The 22,472-nt window shown below is 40.1% G+C and overlaps 1 protein-coding gene across 5 annotated transcripts in view; it reads left to right on the top strand.

Moving 5' to 3' along the window:
* The window catches only part of LOC124544911 (testin), a 100,625-nt gene that overhangs the window by 64,554 nt on the left and 13,599 nt on the right, over positions 1-22,472 (top strand). For all 5 annotated transcript variants that reach the window (XM_047123648.1, XM_047123649.1, XM_047123647.1 and 2 more), the window contains 2 exons: positions 5,447-5,904; positions 6,845-6,949. In XM_047123648.1, the coding sequence (XP_046979604.1) occupies positions 5,447-5,904; positions 6,845-6,949 (563 nt within the window). The remainder of the gene's footprint in view (positions 1-5,446; positions 5,905-6,844; positions 6,950-22,472) is intronic.

Here is a 22,472-nt window from a genome sequence, read left to right as displayed (position 1 = left end):
GTAAGCCCATCCACCACAGCAAGGTCATATCACATTGGATGGCAAAAATCAGTTTTTAATTGTCCTGAAGCCAAAAACCACACAAAAAGCATCACTCACATTGGTTTTTAATTGTCGTTAGTTCAAAAACTGCATAAAAAGCATCAATCACATCGGTTTTTATTTGTTCTGAGGTCAAAAACGCATAAAAAATCAAATCAGATTATTAATTTCCGTGTGACTGGCACAAAACATTTTCAGTATGCTGTCCACCATCTTCTGCAATGAGTTGAAAATGAGAAACAGTGTGTTCCACAACTGATCAAAGTGTTTCTGGGTTCACATTCAGAATGTGTTGCACAGTGCGTGCCTTCAGTGCAGCTAAGTTTGCATTCGGAACACTGAACACTACATATTTCAGATAGCCCCACAGCCAGGAGTCACACGGATTAAGATCAGGTGATTGGGATGGCCAGGCTTTAGGGAAATGGCAGCTGATGATTGTAGCATTTCCGAAATGGCACTTCAGCAGCTGCTTAACTGGATTTGCAGTGTGCGGAGGTGGAGCATATTGCATAAAAATGATCCCATCCACACATCCACACTGTTGGAGAGCTGGAATGACATGTGCGCTCAAAAGACACTCGTAGCACTTACCAGTGACAGTACAGGTAACAGGACCGGAAGCACCTCTCTCTTCGAAAAAATATGGCCCTATGACAAATGATGCCGTAAGCCCGCACTACACAGTGACCTTTTCAGGATTAAGTGGTACTGGTTGATTTGCGTGTGGATTTTCCATTGCCCATATTTGACAATTCTGTGTATTGACATATCCTGTCAGATGGAAGTGGGCTTCATCTGTCCACAAATTCTTCCACGGCCAATCATTGTCCTCTTCCATCCGAGCAAGAGATTCTGAAGCAAAGGTCTCTCATGCTAGCAGGTCAGCAGGAAACAACTCATGCACATGGTTAACTTTGAATAGATAGCAAAGAAGGATGTTTCGTATGATTTTATGCACCATGCTCGCACGGGTATGTCCAGTGTTCGGGCAGTTCTCCGTGCACTACACATTTGCACACCACCACCACTCATCTCCTCCTTCCTTGCTGTGACCACTGCTTCCATTGATGTCGAATCAATTTGTTTCCTTCATCTACCAGGTTGCACACCAAAAGAACCTGTCTTTTCAAATTTCCGAATCATTTTCTCCAGACCCATAGCAGTCATCGGACCAACGGCTTTTTTCAAACCCTTAAGTGTCCGGTACTCATGCAGAGCAACGTATGCACAGTCATCATTCTTGTAATACAACTTTACAAGCAGAGTGTGATCCTGCATTGAGACAGTCATGGCGAACGTCGCAGACGTGAAAGAAGGAAAAGCCATGTGTCGTGCGCATGACAGGTGTTTTCATTTACATATTCTGACACATACAGCGCTGTCTGTTGATCAATTTTCACACTATCTTATTTCTTCTGCCTTACATTTTCCCTCTTCTCCGATAATACTCCATTGCAATTTGACGTCATTCTGACAAGTGGTGTTATTTCTACAGTGTTTTGATAGTTTAACTTAAATTATAATCACCCTGTATATCAGTGGAAGATGGTGACATACAGAGAAAGAAAAGGCAAGAAAGTTAAATTACAATTGTTCCTGAAAAATATTACTGTCCCAAACTGCAACATCAGTGTGTGGCTGGAATTAGAATGCAGCAGCTCAACAAAAATTTTAAAAACGGGGAACTTCCTCAGTTTTACTGTATGTATGCTGCTAGTAGCTTAATAGTTAATTGATTACAGTGATACTTTTCAAAAACAAAAGTTACCTACATCTGTAAAAATGAAGTTATTTTTCCAGTACATTATTATTTTTCATGAAGATTTGTAGCAAACAATGCTACTTGACATGCAGTTAACAGAACTTTACAATCTCCAAATCTAGCATCATATGTGGAGTGGAAGCACAGCTCATCATTTCCATCATCATACCCAGAGGCTCAGATGGTTCTGCAGTGATTTCAAAAGTGCTATTCTTGATTTCCGCTATTGAGGGAAGAATTGTAGTGTCCACATTGGCAGGTCACAAGAGTATCACACAAAGGAAGTGGTTGCTCGGATAGCAGGGTATGTATGGCTTGCACATGAGGGTTTTTGGGTTAGAGGTACCCCTTCTTAGGGGAAATTGTAAAATGCCTGTCACATTCAAAGATAGAATAGCCAGATTACTCTGAAAGGAGAATTCTTCATCTTGTAGATCGAAAAGAGAGAATGTTAATTTATTATTGGTATACTGCAAAAGTAGACATGGTAAAGTTTCATAATTAGTCTTGCTTATTAAAGATAATAATGCCCACACATTATTAGGAATAGAAGTGTGCAGCAGTGAAGATTTTAATTTATGGAAGGGTAGGCTAGACACAAGTGGTGGTGGTAGCATGTTTGATGCCATAAAGAACTCAGTAGTATATAATGAGGTTATTACAGATTTTAAATGTGAAATAATGCGGGTAAAGTGTTACATTAAAGGTGGGTAAAAGAATATAATGCATGCTTTAGTTGACCCCCTGTGTCAGGAGTTGTAGTGGCAGAGCACTTCAGAGACGTCTTGGAGAAATCACAAATAAGTTTTATTATCGTGTGCTGTTTTAGTAGTGGAGGAATCAGGTTGTCTGGTGTAGAAAGGGAGAGTCAGGAAATGAAAGTGGTGTCAGAGAAATGGATTTGAGTAAAATATTTCTGAATGTCTCATCTGAAAATTACGTCGAGCAGATAGTTAAAGAACCAGCATGTGAGGGCACTGTCCTAGACCTCCTAGTAACTAACAGGCCGAACCTATTGAATCTTATTAATGTCAATGAGGAAATTATTATAGGTATTACAAGGAATGTTTAAAAAACACTAGGAAATTTTTTTTGGTAGCATTAGTGACACGATACAAACTGTAGAGTATCTAAGTAGTCATCATGAAATATTCAGCTCTGAGAATAAAGGTGTGGATGACAAATAGATGAAACTCTGAATTATTGTAAAACATGCCTCAGCCAAGTATGTGCCAACAAGGTTGTGAGAGATGGCTTAGACCCACTTTGGTTCAATAGTCAGGTTAGAAAGTTTCTGCAAAAGCAAAGTGAGGTTCATCTCTGATTTAAGTGAAGTCAAAACCTAGTGGACAAGCAGGAACTGACTGAAGCCAAAATGAGCATGAGGGGTGTAATGCAAGAAGTATTTAATGAATTTACAAGTAAAATTTTGCCAAACTAATTGACTAAAAGTCCTAATAGGTGTTATTCTTATGTAAAATTGGCAAGCAGATCAAAATCGTCTATTTAGTTTCTGGGTGACCATACTGGGACCAAAACAGAAGATTACAGGAGAAGGCCACAGTAGTAAATTTAGTCTTCAGTAATTGTTTCACCACAGAATATCATTTCCCCTTTCAATCATCACACAAATATCAAAATGACAGTTGTTGAGATAAGCAATCACAGAAAAGAAAAGCAACTGCTCAGCAGTGAAAAGCCAACTGGACTGGATGAGACTCCTGTGAGGTTCTCCAGAGATAGTGTGAAAGAACTCGCAAACCTTCTAACAGGCTGCTGGAGTGACAGAGTGTACCTACTGACTGGAAAAAAGTGCAAGCCATTTCTGTTTTCAAGAAGAATCATCAGACAGTTCTGCATAATTATAATCCTCTATCACTGATACCATTGTCATAGAATTATGTGACATGTTTTACACTCATTCATTATGATGTTCTTGGAGAACAAAAATCTCTACAAAAATCAATATAGCTTCCTGAAATATAGGTCTTGTGAAACTCAGCTTTCTCTGTTTGTCCATGAGACCCGAAGTGCCTTAGACTAGTTGATGTCATTTTCCTTGACTTAATGGAATACATTCACTACAATTCCACACTGTCATTTAACGAATAAAATATGAGCTCATTGAGTAGCAAGCCAAATTGTATTCAAGACTTCCTTGTAGATATAACTCACCACGTCATTCTTAATGGAACTAACCAAAACATGCAAAAGTAATCTTGTGACTACCCTAATGGAGTGTTGAAGATCTATAACTATTTACAATTTATATTAATGGTCTGGTGAATGGCATTGGAGGCTCCATGAGACTATTCGTAGATGATGCTATTGTCTATAACAAGATTGCAACACCAGAAGATAGTAGCAAAATGCAGGAAGACCTGCAGAGGGTCAACAATTGGTGCAGGAATGGGCTGTTGACCCTGAATGTAAATAAATTTATGTAAGTAGCCAAAATAGATTAATTACTGCGTGGTTACACTATTAATTGCAAATCACTGGAAAACCAAATGATTGTAAAATACCTAGGAGTTACTACTGAAAGGACCTGCTGTGAAATGGCCACATAAAACAATTAATAGGAAAATCAGATGCCAGACTGAAATTCATTGGGAGTAGCTTAAGGAAATATATTTTATCCATGAAAGAAAGGGCTTAAAAAACTCTCATTTGACTGCCTCATGATTATTGTTTATCAGTCTGCGGCCCTTACCATGTGGGATTAATAGATTAAATAGAGAAGATGTGATGAAGAGTGGTGCGTTGCATTATGGGATCATTTAGTCTGCACAAGAACATTATAGGGATGTTCAACAAACTCCAAAATTCTAAGAAATTACATCTCATATAATAGTCAGAACTATATTTGACATGCTCACTCGGTATTGAAATATGGGATAGTATTTTGGGGCAACTTCAGAGCAAGCCCAAAATATTTCAGAGCACAGAAAAAGGTAATTAGGTTAATGTTAAAAGTAAATGGAAGAGTAACATGCAGTCTGTATGCGCATATTAGATTATGTAATTATTATAAAAGGAAAACTGAACAGTAGTAATCCTCGCATTCTTGTAATGAATACAAATAATTTACATGTTCAGTGGACAAATACAGCACTATTCTAAAGAGGTTTACCCCAGCCTAGCAAAAACTGTATGATACACTACTGAGACACACAAAAGTAATAATGGACCAGAATGAACTCAAATCATCAGTAAAATATTATCTGACTGAGCCCTAGTCCCGATCCATGAGGGCGTGTAAAAAAAAAAAAAAAAAAAAAAAAAAAAAAAAAAAAACCACCTTTGATGCTTGTTATATGTACTCATGCTTGTTACATATGTACTCAATAATACAAATTAGATATTATTATTTCCAGCTGAAAAATTATTGTGTTTTAGTATAAGAAATGTATGCAGCACTAAAAGTATTGGTTCATTGTCTACTGTACACAGTTAAACTGTAGAATAATTAAGTAAGTAAGTAGTCTTGGTATCCATCCTGTTTTGTGTGTTTTTTGCAACCTAAGCTACTTAGAACCTCATGTTCTTATAAATCAAGTGCAATGACATGCAGAACTTGGATATAAATGTGGATCTTGATAGTCACTTATCCTCACAAAACTGTTCTACCTTTGACAGGAGTCCACAACTTGTCACCTGGGAAGACAGTTCCAACAAAGCATATTCCAGGTGAATCACATGATGATGCCCATAGGCAACAGAAAGGAAGGTTTGCTGACACTGTTGGTACTGGGCATGATCCTTTTGGAATGCCAGAAGCCCTTCCAGCCAAGAGTTCCATTTATTCTTCATTGGGTCCTCACGGAGAGACTGTCTTTTCTGAAGGTGTTCCTACTGATGCACTGCCTAAGTCAGCTCTAGCAATGCAGCAGCACAGACATGATGCGGAACTTGGAGAGTTGTCAAGTCACATGGCAGAAATGAAAACTGATGATACCCCAGCTGTGCAGCAGCCACAGTTTAATTGCAAGGAGTGCAAAGGTGCAATTCAGGCTGGTGACGTAGCTGTGTTCGCTGACCGAGCAGGACAAGATGTAGCATGGCACCCGTCCTGCTTTGTCTGCACTACTTGCAAGGTAAGAGCTGATTTTCTGATTTTCATGCTCTTGCAGAAATGTAATTTATTCATTTTCAGCAACTTTTTTTGTTTTTATGCAACACACCATCCAATTGTCCTTTATTTTAAGTAATACAGCTTGAAGGTGATCAGTGACAGCAGTATATAAGCACAATTGGACCATGCGGTCAGGATTTAGTGTGAGGTACAAGGCATGCATTATAAGTAGAGGCTGATTGGCTGAAAAATTTAACTGGCTGCTAGGGTCAGCTTGCATGTGTGCAGTAGACTGCACTGGTCATCTGTTAGGAATAGCTTTTTGTGTGACAGTAAATCAAAATGACTGTAAAAATAAACAGTACTACCACAAATGAATTACAGTCACTGCAGAAGATCATGGAATAGTTATGGAGCCCGGAGTCTTAAACAGCAGTCTGTGCAGTGGTATCACTCAAACTTACTGAAGCCAAAATTCTGATGGTTGCATTTTGGTATCAAACTAACAGTGACAACATGTAAAGATGAGATTAGAGTTATTTTGATTTTCAACAGTAGATTACCTTGTCCACACATTTTAGTACTTAAGGTGGGAATCTTTTGTACATGCCCCAACCTCCTTGCAGCCGTGACCTTGCACCCACTGTAGACTACCTCTCCTTGCAGCTCAGGAAACGATTCACTCTTCAACTTTATGAAAGTGAAATATTGAAAACTTCAGTTCTGGGTTGCAAGGAACTTCAAGTGGAACAATTTTAGATGTGCATTTGAAGTCATTGTAAAAAGAGGACAAATCACGTGTTTACACAAATTAATATCAACAGTGCTTTGATGAAAAAGGCTTTAAAAAACCAAATCTTGATAGTTTTCTGTTTTAAATAGTCACATTCATTTGATTAAGATTAATTTTTAAAATTTTGTCACCATCATTTTTAGCATTCAGAAACTACTGTCTGTTTCAGGAGCTTCTGGTGGACCTCATTTACTTCTTCAATAAGGGACAAGTTTACTGTGGCCGTCATTATGCAGAGCTCCTGAAGATTCCTCGATGCTTTGCCTGTGATGAAGTAAGCTTGATCAGCAGTTCTAGTTAAACACCAGTCGACAACTACCACAATATATTATGTTGTCTCATTACTCTGCCTGCCTGCCTGCCTGCTTATGTTAACCAGTGTATCTCCCCTCCAGCATATTGCTGTGATTTACATAATACTGAGACAAAACTTTGCTTATGTTACAGTACTACAAACTGTTTTTTGCATTGCTCTTATTACCAGTTCTCATTGTACTGGAGAAATATGCACAGTAAACTTGGGGGAACTGGAAGCTGAAATGGTATTCTGAGATTTTTTTTTTTTTTTTTTTTTTTTTTTTTTTTTTAGCCTAAGCAATATAAACTAAGTTATAAAGCTGTAAATTATTGCAAAATGTTAGCTTACATTGTAAACTGCTCTACATATACATTTATACTTTATATCCTCCTTGGCGTTCTGCATCACTTGGCACACTGTGGTGCACTAAGCCATGAAATGAACAGTAGTTCTAGACGATCAGTAATGTAAGTAAGTTCATGTATTGAATGATTAGTTAGAAACACAGATCAAAAGACAACAACACTGTCTCCACAAGTGTTCAAGATCAGTTCAGAGTGAATACTGAAAGAGAGAGAACTCCAAAACAAGCAATAGTCAACACACTGTATCAGATGATGTGGTCTGAAGGTCACAAACGGCAGTACACAACTGAGTGCCTGTATTTCATCTCAAAACTGTGCTCATTGCATAGTCTGAGGAGCAGTGAAGAACTGTGCCTACTTGTCATCCACAGTATATGACATATGCTGTGGCATGGATGGGAATACAAATCATTGTTGCGTAGAATATGTACTCTGCAAGCCATCGTATGGTGTATGGTAGAAGGTACCTTATGTGCTACCATCACTTTTCTCCTTTTCTGTTCCATTTGTGAATGGTGCATAGAAACGAAGACTATCTTTAGCCTCTGTGTAAGTTCAAACTTCTCTGATTTTACTGTATTGTCATTTTTTTCGATATATGTGGGAGGAACTGTGATTCTTCTTGGAATGTCACTGGTGCCATTGGAGTACCTCAATGATGCTCCACAAGCCCACTATGACACATACAACTTTTTTTTGTGACTTCTCCATAAATCTTCCCTCTATAAATCTTCCATAATAAGGATCCCAGACTGATGAGTTATAAGCAAGAATCAATCCAGTAAGAGTATCATAAGCTACGTGATTTCCCCTCATAGGTTACAAAAGTAATGGTCTAGCATTTGCCGTAGTTCTGCTTGTGTAACCTACTCACTGCTTCTCATGATTAAGAGACCATATCGTGTTGCTAAATGGTTTATTAGATCCAAAGTATTTGGGCCCCTACAGATGATGATGATGATGATGATGATGATGATGATGATGATGAGGGCCCATACTCCGAGGAGCGTAGGGGACGATGCGGGAGACGCGCACCGCCGACTAGGCAAGGTCCTAATGGAGGTGGTTTGCCGTTGCCTTTCTCCAATCATAATGGGGATGAATGATGATGATGAAGATGACACAACACCCAGTCATCTCAAGGCAAGGAAAATCCCTGACCCCGCCAGGAATCGAAGCCGGGACCCCGTGCATGGGAAGCAAGAATGCTACCGCAAGACCATGAGCTGCAGACAGACCCCTACTACTGAAGATTGATCCGAGGGTGTGTCCAACCCTTCACCTCTGTGACAGCTTGAACTCTGTTGGGGAAACTTTCAGTGAGGTGTCTGATTGTCTGTTGTGGAATGGGATCCCATTCTTCCACAAGAGCCAAAACCAGAGAAGATAGTAATGTTAGATGCTGGAGTCTGGAATGAAATTGGCTATGTAACTCGTTCCAAAGTTGTTCTGTTGGGTTCAGTTTGTGACCATGGGCTGGCTAGTCCATTTCTATAATGTTATTGTCCACAAACCATTGCCTCAGAGATGCTACTTTCTGACAGGGCACATTGTCATACCAGTACAGTCAGTCATCATCAACAGACTATTCCTCTACTGTACACAGTACACTATACTGTAAAATTTGGTCGTATCCGTCTGCATTTTGGGTTTTTTTAAGCACAATATTGTGAGAGGACCACATACTAACCATGAAGGTAAACCCATACTGTAACAGCACCTACCCTTTACATCACTGTTCACATGATGACAGGTAAAGTTTTCCAGGCATTCGCAAATCCAAACCTTTACATTGGATTGTCACAGGGTCTAGTACGATTCATCACTCCCAAGTGACTGGTTTCCAGTCGCCCACTACCCAGTGGCATCACTCTTTTTACACCACCTCAATAGTCACTTAGCACTGAGTGTAGAAATGTGTGGCTTATGAAGAGCTGCTCGACCATTGCATCCCATTAATTTTAAGTTCATGTGCAGAGTCACTAACTGTACTGCCAGTAGCACTTTGTATCTCATGAGTGATTCATTGTGTTGATTTTGTGTGATATTTTACTACCACCTTCCACAATATTCGATGGCCCATGTCTGTCAGTAAATGAGATCTGTCTAGTCTTGGTTCAACTGTGGTTGTTCCTTTACATTTGCGCTTCATAAACATATCACCGACAGTCGACTTGGGTAGTTGTAGAAGAGTTGAGATGTGTCTGGTGGGTTTGTTGCTCAGGTGACATCCAATGACTAATCCATGTTTGAAGCCACAGAACTCTCCTGGCCAATTCAAGCTGCTGTTGCTTCTCTGCTGACAATGTAATACTCCCCATATCCTCTTATTCTGGTTGGTTTATGTTATTCCTTATTCACATTTTATAGTAGGAAAACAGTAATTGGTCATACCATTGTGTTGTTGGTTACCTTGTTTGTGGGTGAATTACATTAGGATTCTTCCAATGAATTGCAGACTCATGTCTACTTTTGCTGCATCTGGTTTTGTGTGATCATCCCACCTTAAGCTGCTCTGGTAGAATTCTCTTTAGAAATTTGCAGTTTTGGCTGTTCCCATCGATTGACTGCCGATGGTGCAATGATACAATAATGGATCTTTATCGTTTTACACGTCATAGATTAAATTTGTTTGTGCTGCACCAAATGTTGATCCTCTGCAGGTTTTATTGCATTTGTCTACGATTATATGGCATTGTGAACAATATTTATTCAATGAAGGTGTCACTCCTCAAATGACAGGAAAAAACTAGCACATGATGTGATCAAAAAGAGAGAAATGCCCTCAAAGCCTACTTGCAAGATGGATGTGGAATTAAATATATGTACCAAAAGAAGTAAACTATCCAGTTAATGACATCAACATCTACATCTATGTCATACTCCGCACGCCACCTAATGGTGTGTGGCGGAGGACACTTTCGGCACCACTCTCTGATCCCTCCAACACCGTTTCAGTCATGAATAGTGCGTGGGAAGAATGATTGTTGGTAAGCCTCTGTATTGGCTCTAATTTCTGGAATTTTCTCCTCGTGGTCAATACGCGAGATGTATGTGCGGGGCAGTAGTATGTTATCCAACTCCTGAAAAGTGCTGTCCCCAAATTTCAGTAGTAAATATCTCCGTGATGCACAGCGCCTATCTTATAACGTCTGCCAGTGGAGTTTGTTTAGCATCTCCGTAACGCTCTCTCGCCAGCTAAACAATCCCGTCACGAAACGCACCATTCTTCATTGGATCTTCTCTATCTCCTCTATCAGTCCCACGTGATAGGAATCCCAAATAGGTGAAAATTACTCAAGAATCAGGTGACCAAGTGCCTTATAAGCCACTTCTTTCATGTATGAGTTACATTTCCTTAAAACTCTTATGGTGAATCTGAGTCTGGTGTGTGCTTTTCCCACTATCTGTATTATATGGTCATTCCACTTAAGGTCGTTCTGGATAGTTATGCCAGATATTTTACGGCAGATGCTGTCTCCAGCTGTTTGTCATCAATAGTGTAGCTGTACAGTAGCGGATTTCTTTTCCTATGTATGCACAATATGTTGCATTTGTTTACGTTCAGGGTCAACTGCCAGAGCCTGGACCATTCGTCAATTCTCTGCAGGTCGTTCTGCAAATTCTCACTATCTTCTGGCATTGCTACTTTGGTGTAGACAGCTGAATCATCTGTGAATAGCCTTAAAGAGCATCCAATGATTTGTACTGTTTCGTTTATATATAATGTAAATAGCAACGGTCCTATCACACTTCCCTGTGGTACTCCGGGTATTACCTTTACATCTGTCGATTTAGTTCCGTTATGAGTGACGTGTTGAATTCTATCTGCAAGAAAGTCTTGAACCAATCGTAGGTCTGCTCTGATACTCCATAAGCTCACTTTTTTTTTCATTAGACAGCAATGCGGGACGGTGTCAAATGCCTTACTGAAATCAAGGAATACGGCATCAACCTGAGTGCTTTTGTCCACTCCACTGTAGATCTCATGGAGGAACAGAGCGAGCTCCGTTTCGCAGGATCTCTGTTTGCAGAATCCATGTTGATTTTTATATAGTAGTTGCTCATTGTCCAAAAATAGGAATAGATAATACAAATATTAAAGAAAAACTAAATGAAAAATATAGACAAAGACTAACAAAAATACTGAAAACAGGATTGACAGCAAGAAACAAGACAAAAGCTATAAATACTTATGCTATACCAATATTGACCTACTCATTTGGAGTAGTGAAATGGAGTAACACAGACCTAGAAGCACTCAACACACTTACACGATCACAATGCCACAAATATAGAATACATCACATACATTCAGCAACAGAAAGATTCACATTAAGCAGAAAGGAAGGAGGAAGGGGATTTATGAACATAAAAAAACCTACATTATGGACAGGTAGACAATTTACGAAAATTCTTTATAGAACGAGCAGAAACTAGCAAAATACACAAAGCAATCACTCATATAAATACTTCGGCTACACCACTACAATTTCATAACCTCCTCTACAACCCTTTAGATCACATAACATCAACAGATACGAAGAAAGTAAATTGGAAAAAGAAAACGCTACATGGCAAGCACCCATATCATCTAACACAGCCACACATTGATCGAGACGCATCCAACACATGGCTAAGAAAAGGCAATATATACAGTGAGACGGAAGGATTCATGATTGCAATACAGGATCAAACCATAAACACCAGATATTACAGCAAGCATATTATTAAAGATCCCAATACCACAACAGATAAATGCAGACTTTGCAAACAACAAATAGAAACAGTAGATCACATCACAAGCGGATGTACAATACTAGCAAATACAGAATACCCCAGAAGACATGACAATGTAGCAAAAATAATACATCAACAGCTTGCCTTACAACATAAACTTATAAAACAACACGTTCCCACATACAAGTATGCAACACAAAATGTACTGGAGAATGATGAATACAAATTATACTGGAACAGAACCATTATAACAGATAAAACACCACCACATAACAAACCTGACATCATACTCACCAATAAAAAGAAGAAATTAACACAACTAATCGAAATATCCATACCCAATACAACAAACATACAAAAGAAAACAGGAGAAAAAATTGAAAAATACATCCAACTGGCTGAGGAAGTCAAGGACATGTGGCATCAGGATAAAGTTGACATTATACCGATTATACTATCAACTACAGGAGTCATACCGCACAATATCCACCAGTACATCAATGCAATACAGCTACATCCAAACTTATATATACAACTACAGAAATCCGTAATTATTGATGCATGTTCAATTACCCGAAAGTTCCTAAATGCAATATAACATATACTGTACAGTTAAAAGGAAGTCACGCTTTATCAAGGTCCACACCACTTTCCATTTTTGACCAGACATAACGTCTGAGAAAAGAAAGAAATACTAATAATATAGTGTCAACTACAACAAGAACCTGGTCTTAAGTATCACACATATACGTAATGCAAATCAACACATCCTTTCTACACCATGAAAACAGAAATCACTCTCCATCGAAATGCTTCTGTGCAGGACCATAACTACAAGCTGGAACTAGTTGGAACTAATGCCGATCCAAATATCACGCTTTACGCATCCACAAAATTGCGTTTGATTTGTTATCAGCTAGTGATTGGGTTATGATCATTTAAGGTTTTACCAACCAAATGCACCTTTTTCTCCCAACAATGCCCATAATTCTCCATTTTCTTCGAAGTTTCATTCCAATTTATTGTACGAGATTTCTAATCAATTTAAAATATTTAACTTTAATTAAAGTCTCCTCACCTTGCTTTGTACATGTGAATAGTAAGCCTACCTCCTTCAGTAAATGCTGTACAGGAGTTAAGAGCACACCTGCAACAATGGAAAATAATTCTGTGCTCGACAAAACCTCTTTTTCTTGCTTTACCGCTATAAAGTGGCCCACAGTAACGCAATTGACAATGAGTGAGTCTAGCCCAAGAGCACACCTGCAACAATGGAAAATAATTCTGTGCTTGACAAAACCTCTTTTTCGTGCTTCACCGCTATAAAGTGGACCACAGTAATGCAATTGACAATGAGTGAGTCTACCCCACCAGAACCAGTAGCCTGCTGTTCACGAATGTGAGTTTGTTACTGGGGAGACCTCATCTGTTCACATATAGGCAGAGTCTGATTACACAGGGACAGCAGTAACCGCACCTGCATAGTTCCAGGAATTGAGACAGGGCTCTGGTAGAAGCTACTAGAAATCGCAGAGACAGATGAATGAGAATATTCTGGTAATTGTTCCAGTATTACAAAAGAGAGTGTGGACAGCAAGTGAGCGAGTGGGTGCAAGAGTGATGTATGACAGGCACATTGAGTTAGCAAGTGAGCTGGTGTTAGCTTCTTCTTCTCTCTTTTTTTACATTACTAAATGAGTGTACTACTCGATTTTGCCATGCCAAAGGTGTCCAGAGCCCAATTTATTGTTCCGGGTCAGGAATTCAAACAAAATTTCATAGACACTGGTGGAACTGTTGTGCGATGTACTATTTGTGATCCAGGAATTTTATTAGATGAAAAACACCAGCGAGATTGCATCAAACAACACATTTCCAGCTCTAGGTGTCAAGTGAATAAGGCTCTTCAAGCAAACAAATCAGCAACTTCTATTACAAAATTCATTTCAACAGAGTGCCTCAAAAAGCCAAAATTTGCAGGAATTAAACATTGATTTGTGTGCAGTTCTTACACAAACAGGAATTCCACTCAGTAAAGTGAACTACCCAGCCGTCAATAGATTTCTTGAAAAATATACAAAGCTGTCAATGCCTTATGACAATACTTTAAGAAAAAACTACATGGACTCTGCTTACCAAGAAACCATATAAAGAAACAAGACGAAAGTGTCTGAATATGATGTGGGAAGCATTGTGGATGAAACCATATACTCAATAGAATGTTTTGAATATTTTTGGTTTTTTCCTTAGCAGGGGAGTAAGTTGAGCCCATCTTGTTAAAAAAATGTATGAGCTGCAGAAAGCCAATGCCAGTACAGTAATGCAATCAATTGTGAACTTCTGCCAGAAACTCTGGCCTAATGGTATCGAGTTCAGAAAACTACTGCTTGTGGTTATGGGTCATCTGTTAACCAATTGAAACCTTTATTTCCTAAATTGAAGCATGTGACATGCTTGGTTCATGCCCTTCATAGGGGTTGTGAATCCATAAGGAAGAATACAACATCGCAAATCAGTTCATCTCTTCCCTGAAAAAGATTCTACGGAAAGCTCCAAATCGTGTTGTTTCCTACGGGGATACCACTGGCCTGCCGCTTTCAGATTTCCTGATCATTGCTTGTTGGGGATCTTGGATTGAGTGTGCTGGTATGTTGTGTGAGAATTTTGACATAATTAGTGTGTTTATGTTTTCTTTGACTCCAGCCAACCCAGGTGCTATGTCCAAGGCACAGCAACTTCTGTTACCAGAGAAAATACATAATTTGCAGAGAGAACTATACCATGTCCATAGTTACAAGTACCTGACTGCAACTATTATACAATTAGAAGAACAAGGTCTGGAAAAGAGAAATCAATGGGATATTATTACTTCTGTGGGGGAGCAGTTAGATGGCTATGCCAAAGACAAACGTGAATGTAGTCTTCAGAAGAATCCAGACATTGAGGAATTCGCCACATCTGTAGAGTTGTCATTCCAAGTGAATACAAGGTTTGCCCCACTGCTTTCTGTGGATGTGGGAAGAAGCTTTAACATCTACAAAGACATTCTATCTCCTAATAGAAACAGACTTACATTCAAAAATGTAGAGATGCTTAATGTCTTGAAGTACAACAGCTTAGTGTTTTTTGCTACTTTTGATGAGTGGAAATTTGATGTACTTGTTTGTAATTCAATAGTGGAATAGAAGAAAGAGAAATCACTGAATTAGTAGAATAAGCCAACACTTTTTGTTCCCCCTTTTACTTTATTTGTGCATCTTTTCCTTTTCTTTTTTCATCTGAAATTTGCACCTGAAAATCAACCCTGCTCATGACAAAAGACAAACGAATTTTGGCACATTACATCCTCAACCCAAAGGCTTGTTCCATTACTGTGGTGCTTTACTGTTGGAGGTGGTATACTCTTGGTTTCCCCCAACCTTGGAACTTACTCAGTCATAGAGGGATCTACAGTTTCAAATGGTCTCCAAACCAAGGCACAACTTGACACTTTTTACATTAAGAAACAGTTGCCAGAAGTGAGAGAAGTGATAAATAACAGAAACGATCTTAAGACTGACTGGAGCTGAAACCCTGGACCTTTACATTTCTAGTCTGGGACTTATCGCAGAGTCATCAAGCCACACCAGAAAAGCAAGAAGTGGCTCAAAGCACTTTATGTCAAACTCAACAAGAATCAAAGGCAGGCTTGTAAGTAAAACAGAAATAAAACAAATGACACACGGCCTGGTCCCATTAATGTGGCCAAGTTTCAAAAAGCCTGAATAACCACCTTTTGTAGTGCGGATGTGCAGGAACACAGTCAGTGAGGGCCTGGGGGGTACTGACAGAGATGTGAAGCCATGCTGACTCATTGTTGTGGCCAGCTAAGCTAGGTTTCTCAGTTGAGTATCCATGGTGCAAACAGTATGACTGAGGTTGACCCACAGATTCTCAATCGGGTTTAAATCTGGGGGTTGAGTGGTCAACAGAGTACGGTAAACTCCTCCTGGCCCCCTTTGAACCACTCAAACACATACTGCTAGCTTTGTTTCATGTTGCTTTGTCCTGATGGTACATGCCGTTGTGCCAAGGAAAAACAAACTGCATGTAGAGATGGACATGATCTTCATGGGTAGACTCATAGTTGTGCAAAAGCCTATACGCAACATCATTTGCTGAATGATCATTGAGAAGACACTGTTGGTAGCCCCTAGATTCACCTGGGCTGTCAGTTGCTCAGCAGTTGCACATCTATTTGCGTATACACATCTCCACAGCCTTTGTTCACTCGTGTCGTCTATGGTCTGTGGTGCACTACATCTCCACAGCCTTTGTTCACTCGTGTCGTCTATGGTCTGTGGTGCACTAGAGTTGCCTTGGTGCCAGTTTTGGATAGCATTATTTTGGCATGCACGGTATTCTGTAACCATGGTGGCATGCATACAGCCCACACACTTAACGATTTCTGAAATTGCCACATGATGTAGTAGAGTTCATAGGCACTGCAAATGGAAACTTGCTAATAGAATCTGCCACTATGAGCCAACGAATGTTCCAAAATGATCCAGCAAAGTCAGTGTGCACTATTTGCCATGGCGATTGAGTCTTAGGCCAAGCTTCAAATGTCTGTGGCGGAGCAGATTGGTTGCCCGCGCATGTGTGACACTGTGCCGTCATCTGTTCAATGTGGGCATCCACGCCCTGCCAATTACAGTGCCGTTGCACAAACTGTTTAGTGCAAACAATTCCTTGGTGGAGCAACACTCACAACACATCCTTTTGCAACACTTAGGGAATAAGCACATGCAACTCTCCACTGTCATTTTAAAATAGTCACATTCTGTTGAACTGAAAGGTTGTGCTGATGTGCAAAATATCAGCACACAACTGAGTTCTGTATACTGTTCAATGAAGGAAGCCAAGATTGTGAATGTAATGCAATAAAATCTTCAGATTTGGGTCTGCTTCCATGGCCTGTGCTATTTTTCTGTACTGCATGAGAAAAGATTCCAGCAATCCAGAGTCCTGCACATCGATTTGGCAACAAGATGCATCAGAATCAGAGGCTGGGCCAATCTGAAGCTGAGATACGGTTTCTGCATTGCCATGCTTTGCCATAGGTCGGTATACAATTTCATACTGATACTGTGAAAGCAATAAAGGCCAACATCACAATTTTTTAGGAGTGCATATAGGAACCGGCTATGATGGATGAAACAAGGACTGCAAAAGCTTGTGATTTATCACTAAGTAGAATTTCATTACTCCATACACAGTACCGAGAGCTTCTTTTTCAATTTGAGAATAATTGCACTGAGTTTAACAACTTTCAGGCAAAAGCAATAGGTCTGTCTTGTGCACCAATTCTGTGTGAAAGCACAGTGCCGATTCCGTCAGACGAAGCGTCGACTTGTAAAACTACTGGCTTGGCAGGGTCAAAATGCGGTAAACATCTGTCACTAAGCAAAGCATTTTTGAGTTTCTCAAATGCATCTTGACAGTTCTCAGTCCACACAAAAGGTATATTTTTGTGATGCAAGCAATACAATGAAGCCATGATCTGAGCAGCTTTTGGTATGAACCGAATGTAGTACGTTATCTTTCCTAGTATCGACTGCAGTTCAGACTCATTGCGAGGAACAGGCAGGTCACAGATTGCAAGCAAATGAGACTGGAGGGGATGCACATCATAACCGTTTATCGCATGACCTAAGTACTGTAGTTCTGTTTGAAAAAAGTCACACTTTTTGAGATGACACTTGAGTCCTGCTTCTGACAACACTCAAGAGTGTATGCAAATTGGCAATATGTTCTTCTGGTGTACAAACGTGAGACAACAATATCATCAAGGTAGTTTGGACAAAATGGCACTTTTGCTGTCAGCTGTTCCAAATAAAGTTGAAAAATGGCAGGTGTGGAAGCACTGCCGAAGGGCAAATGCAAATACGTGAACAGTCCTAAGTGCGTATTTACAACAGACACTTTCTGTGATTCTTCATCCAATGGAATTTGCAAGTAGGCCTCATGCAAATCTATCTTTAGAAAAGTAATGTCCCGCATCAAGCCTGTCCATGAATTCCTCACGGCGTGGTAATGGATAAGTGTCAACTATTGTCTGTGGGGTTGACTTTAGACTTAATAAACACAAATCTGAATGCTACCAGAAGACTTGCGCAACAAAACGAGAGGACTTGCCCATTGACTAGCTTGAATGGAAGCAATTAAACCATTATCTTGTAATTCTTTCAATTCACTGGCTACTTTCTCTCTTAAAGCTATTGGAACAGGGCAGGCCTGGAAAAACTTAGGCTGTGCATTATCTTTCAATGTAACATGTGCTACAAAGTTATTAGGTTTTCCCATTCCTTCTGACAATATTTCAGGAAATTCTTTAAGCAAGACAGTGTTGCTAGCTTGCTAGCAACACTGTCTTTTGTTGCTCAGGCCGCTACTGAAAGTACATTGTCTTTGATGCTAAGGCCAAGCAATTCAAAGGCATCTAAACTGAATATGGTCTCACTGTCTCTTGATTTCAAAACAGTAAAATTCACCATCCTAGTGTGAGATTTGTAAGTGGTGGGCAAACTACAATGTCCAAGCACTAGAATTTCCTGTCTATTGTAAGCAGTGAAGTGCTTTCTAGACTTAAACAGACGTGGCATGATTAAGCAAAGTTACTGGGGCACCTCTGTCTAACTGAAAGTTCACATGAGGGCCAGCAATTCGTAATGAGACAAATAGTTTGTTAGGACGTCATTGCACAGCACTAGAGCAATGAGTAGAAACAACCTTAATCTTACTTTTGTCAAAACCTGTTACAGGTTTTGAAAACACAGCATTCACTCCATATGCTTCACAGGCTTGTTTACATGTCTATGTGGCTGCCTACACGGCTGTGTACACACTTGTTGTGTCTGTTTGGGGCAGTCACATGCAAGGGGCGACTTGATCCAACAAATCGGGGCCTAATCAAACTTATCGGCCGCTGTGGCACACGAACCATATTACTCTAATATTTGCAGTACTTGGGGAAGTGGTGGATCAGAGTACTTTAAGATTCATTCCCGTATTCTATTATCTGGGACACTGAATGTTATTCGTGTACCACTGTCAGTATGTCTGTTCCAGCTTTTTCTGCAAGCAAAGAAACTGTCTGGCTGCAGCTACATGGACTTGCTGGTCATAATATTGAGTTAAAGCAGTGATTATTTCGTCATAGATGAGTTCATCAGGGGACGCGGTTGGAAATAGTTTTTGTATTAACCAGAACACTGGGGACCCTGCAATAGAAAGGAGGTATTGTAACTTTACAGTACCTTCAACATGATGAACTTGACAATGTGCTTGGAACTGAATCAAGTGTTCAAACTATTCCTCTTCTGTGTCGTTAAATTGCCAGAACACTGGTATGCTAGTCAGCGGTACTTTTTGGGCTGGCTGGTTGGTTGGTTGTGCAGATGACATGGCTTGTGCAGCCAGTAGTTGTACTGTCATCAGTAAGGCAGCACTTTGTTGGTTCTGAAATTGAAAAGCTTGTGTTAGATCCATCACACTGGCTGTCTGTGGCTGAGGCTCAGGGATGGGGTATCCAAATACTTTGTCAAAAAAGGAAGCAAAGCCTCTGAAAAGAGAAATTTAATTAGTTTTGCGGCTCCCTTCCTGGAATACATGCAAGAACACAACAACAAATTAGCAATTAGAAACCTCTGCAAGCTAAAACATAAGAGAAGCAAGCAAAATCTTCAGCCAAGTTGATTATCTTTGATCTGCACTGAATCCCATTCTTGTCACCTCTTTAGTGTTCTCGTTGACACTGTTGTATCCTTAATGCCACTGTAGAGTCTTGTACCATAGGGATCAAGGGAGAGGATGTTGTCTGGTGGTCGGTATCCTCTTTCTACAACACAACTGCACACACGTATTGACAGGGTTCTTTATTTACACAAAGTACTTAACTTTGAGTCCATGTATTGTGGTACAAACTCTTCACTAACAGTCCACAGCCTCACCGCTGGTGAAGTACAGGCCCTGCTATGCGATGAATGACAGGTGCCAAACTGGAGTGTGAGACGGACTGAAGTAGTGACAGACTGAGACTGGGCTCTCTGGTCTGTGGCGGGGATCTAAATACTTATGATCAAGAGGGTGTTGGTGGCGTGTTGCTCGCCAGCCTATCTGTGGCCTCTCTCCTGATAGGCATGCTTGATCCAGTGCCTTCTATCGATCTTCTTGCTACATCTCTGCCAACTGGTGTGCTGACAACAGCTTACTTCAGCACATTCCCAATAATGTGACTGGACCATGTGATATCTACATCTATACTCCGCTAGCCACCAAGCAGTGTGTGGCGGAGGGTACTATCACGCCAAAGTCATATTTCCCCCCTCCCCTCCTCTGTTCCACTTGTGGATCACGTGAGGAAGAAACGACTGTCGGTCTGAATGCCTCAGTACGAGCTTTAATTTTCTTTATCTTTGAATGGTGATTGTTGCACGATTTGAAAGCTGGTGGTAATAATATATGCTCTACATCCTCGGCAAAGATCGGATTTTGGAATTTAGCGAGCAGCCCCCTCCGTTTAGCGTGTCATCTATCTGCAAGTGTGTCCCACTTCAAACTTTCTATGAGATTTGTAACACTCTCGCAATGGCTAAATGTACCAGTCGTGAGTCTTACCCGCTCTTCTTCGGATCTTCTCAATCTCTTGAATGAGACCCAACTGGTGAGGTTCCCATACAGGTGAACAATACTCTGACTGGACAAACTAAAGTATTGTAAGCAATTTCCTTTGTTGAAGGACTGCATCGTTTCAGGACTCTACCAATAAACCACAATCTAGAGTTTGCCTTGCCCGTTACTTGTGTAATCTGATCGTTCCATTTGAGATAATTTCAAATAGTCACACCCAGACACTTGACGGATGTTACTGCTCCCAAAGACTGGGCATTTATTCTGTACTCGTACATTAATGGGGATTTTCGCCTTGCTATATGCAGTACGTTACACTTACTAATATTGAGAGATAGCTGCCAGTCGTTACACCACGCTTTTATTTTCAGCAAATCCTCATTGATTTGTTCACAACTTCACTAAGCATCATCAGCAAACAGTCTAATGCCACTGTCAGTACAATCAACCAGATTGTTTATGTAAATCGTAAAAAGCAGTGGACCTTTTATCTTGCCCTGGGGCACACCTGAAGTTACGCTTGTGTCTGTTGAAGTCACCCCATTCAGGATGACATACTGCTCTCTGTCTCTTAGAAAACTTTCTATCCAACCTCATTTGTCATCAGATAGACTGTAAGCGTGCACTTTCTGGAGCAAGCGACAGTGCGGAACTGAGTCGAATGCCTTTCAAAAGTCGAGAAATATTGCATATCAGCCTGGGAGCCGGTATCTAGAGCTTGTTGTATATCATGCACAAAGAGGACCAGCTGTGTCTTGCATGAGTGCTGTTTCCTAAAACCATGCTGGTTTCTGCAGATTAGCTTCTCAGAGTCTAGAAAAGTCGTTATGTGCATGCGATTTTCTGCCCTTTTTATAGATTGCTCTGACCTGGGCGTTTTTCCAGTCCCGTGGAACTTTCTGCTGTTCCAATGATCTCTGATAGATGATGGACAAGAATGATGCTATATTTGTACCATAGTCGATATAAAAGCTTATGGGGATACAATCTGGGCCAGATGCCTTCCTGTCGTCTAAGGATCTTAACTGTTTTACAATCCCAGGCACACTAAACACTATGTCAGCCATCCTTGCGTTTGTTCGACAATTGAAAGGGGGAATGGTGCTGCAGTCCTCTGCTGTAAATAAGTTTTTGAAAGCTAGGTTTAGAATTTCAGCCTTCTGTTTATCATCATCTGTTGCATTATCCATACTGTCAGCAAGAGAAGGTATTGAATTATTTGTGGCGTTCATAGATTTTACGTACGACCAAAACTTTTTGGGGTTATTTTTAGAATTTGCAGGTAAAATATTGCTTTCAAATTCGTTAAAAGAATATCTCTGTGACCTTTTGACAGCTGCCTTCATTTTGCATAATTTCTATTTTTCAGCAGGACAGTGACTATGATTAAAACGACTGTGCAAAATTCTCCGCTTTCTCAGCAACTTCCTAATATGTTTGTTGAACCAAGGTGGATCCTTTCCCTCCTATATTCTTGCTAGGCACATATTACTCTAGCACATGGTGGACAATACCTTCAAATTCCGGCCAAAGATGCTGAATATCTTTGTGTCTCACGGTGAATGCTTGGAGCCGACTATGAACGACTATGAAGATATTCATTAATGACACTTTTATTTGCTTTGCCAAACAAGAAAACTCTATCTCCCCCCTCCCCACTTCCACTGACATAGAAGCCACAATGACATTATGGTCGCTAATACTTTCTTCTAGATTAACTTCCT

Source organism: Schistocerca americana, chromosome 8 (assembly GCF_021461395.2).
Source record: "Schistocerca americana isolate TAMUIC-IGC-003095 chromosome 8, iqSchAmer2.1, whole genome shotgun sequence".
In the NCBI taxonomy this organism is placed as follows: domain Eukaryota; kingdom Metazoa; phylum Arthropoda; class Insecta; order Orthoptera; family Acrididae; genus Schistocerca; species Schistocerca americana.
The sequence above is the reverse complement of the archived record's forward strand: the minus strand, read 5'-3'. Positions and strand labels throughout refer to the sequence as shown.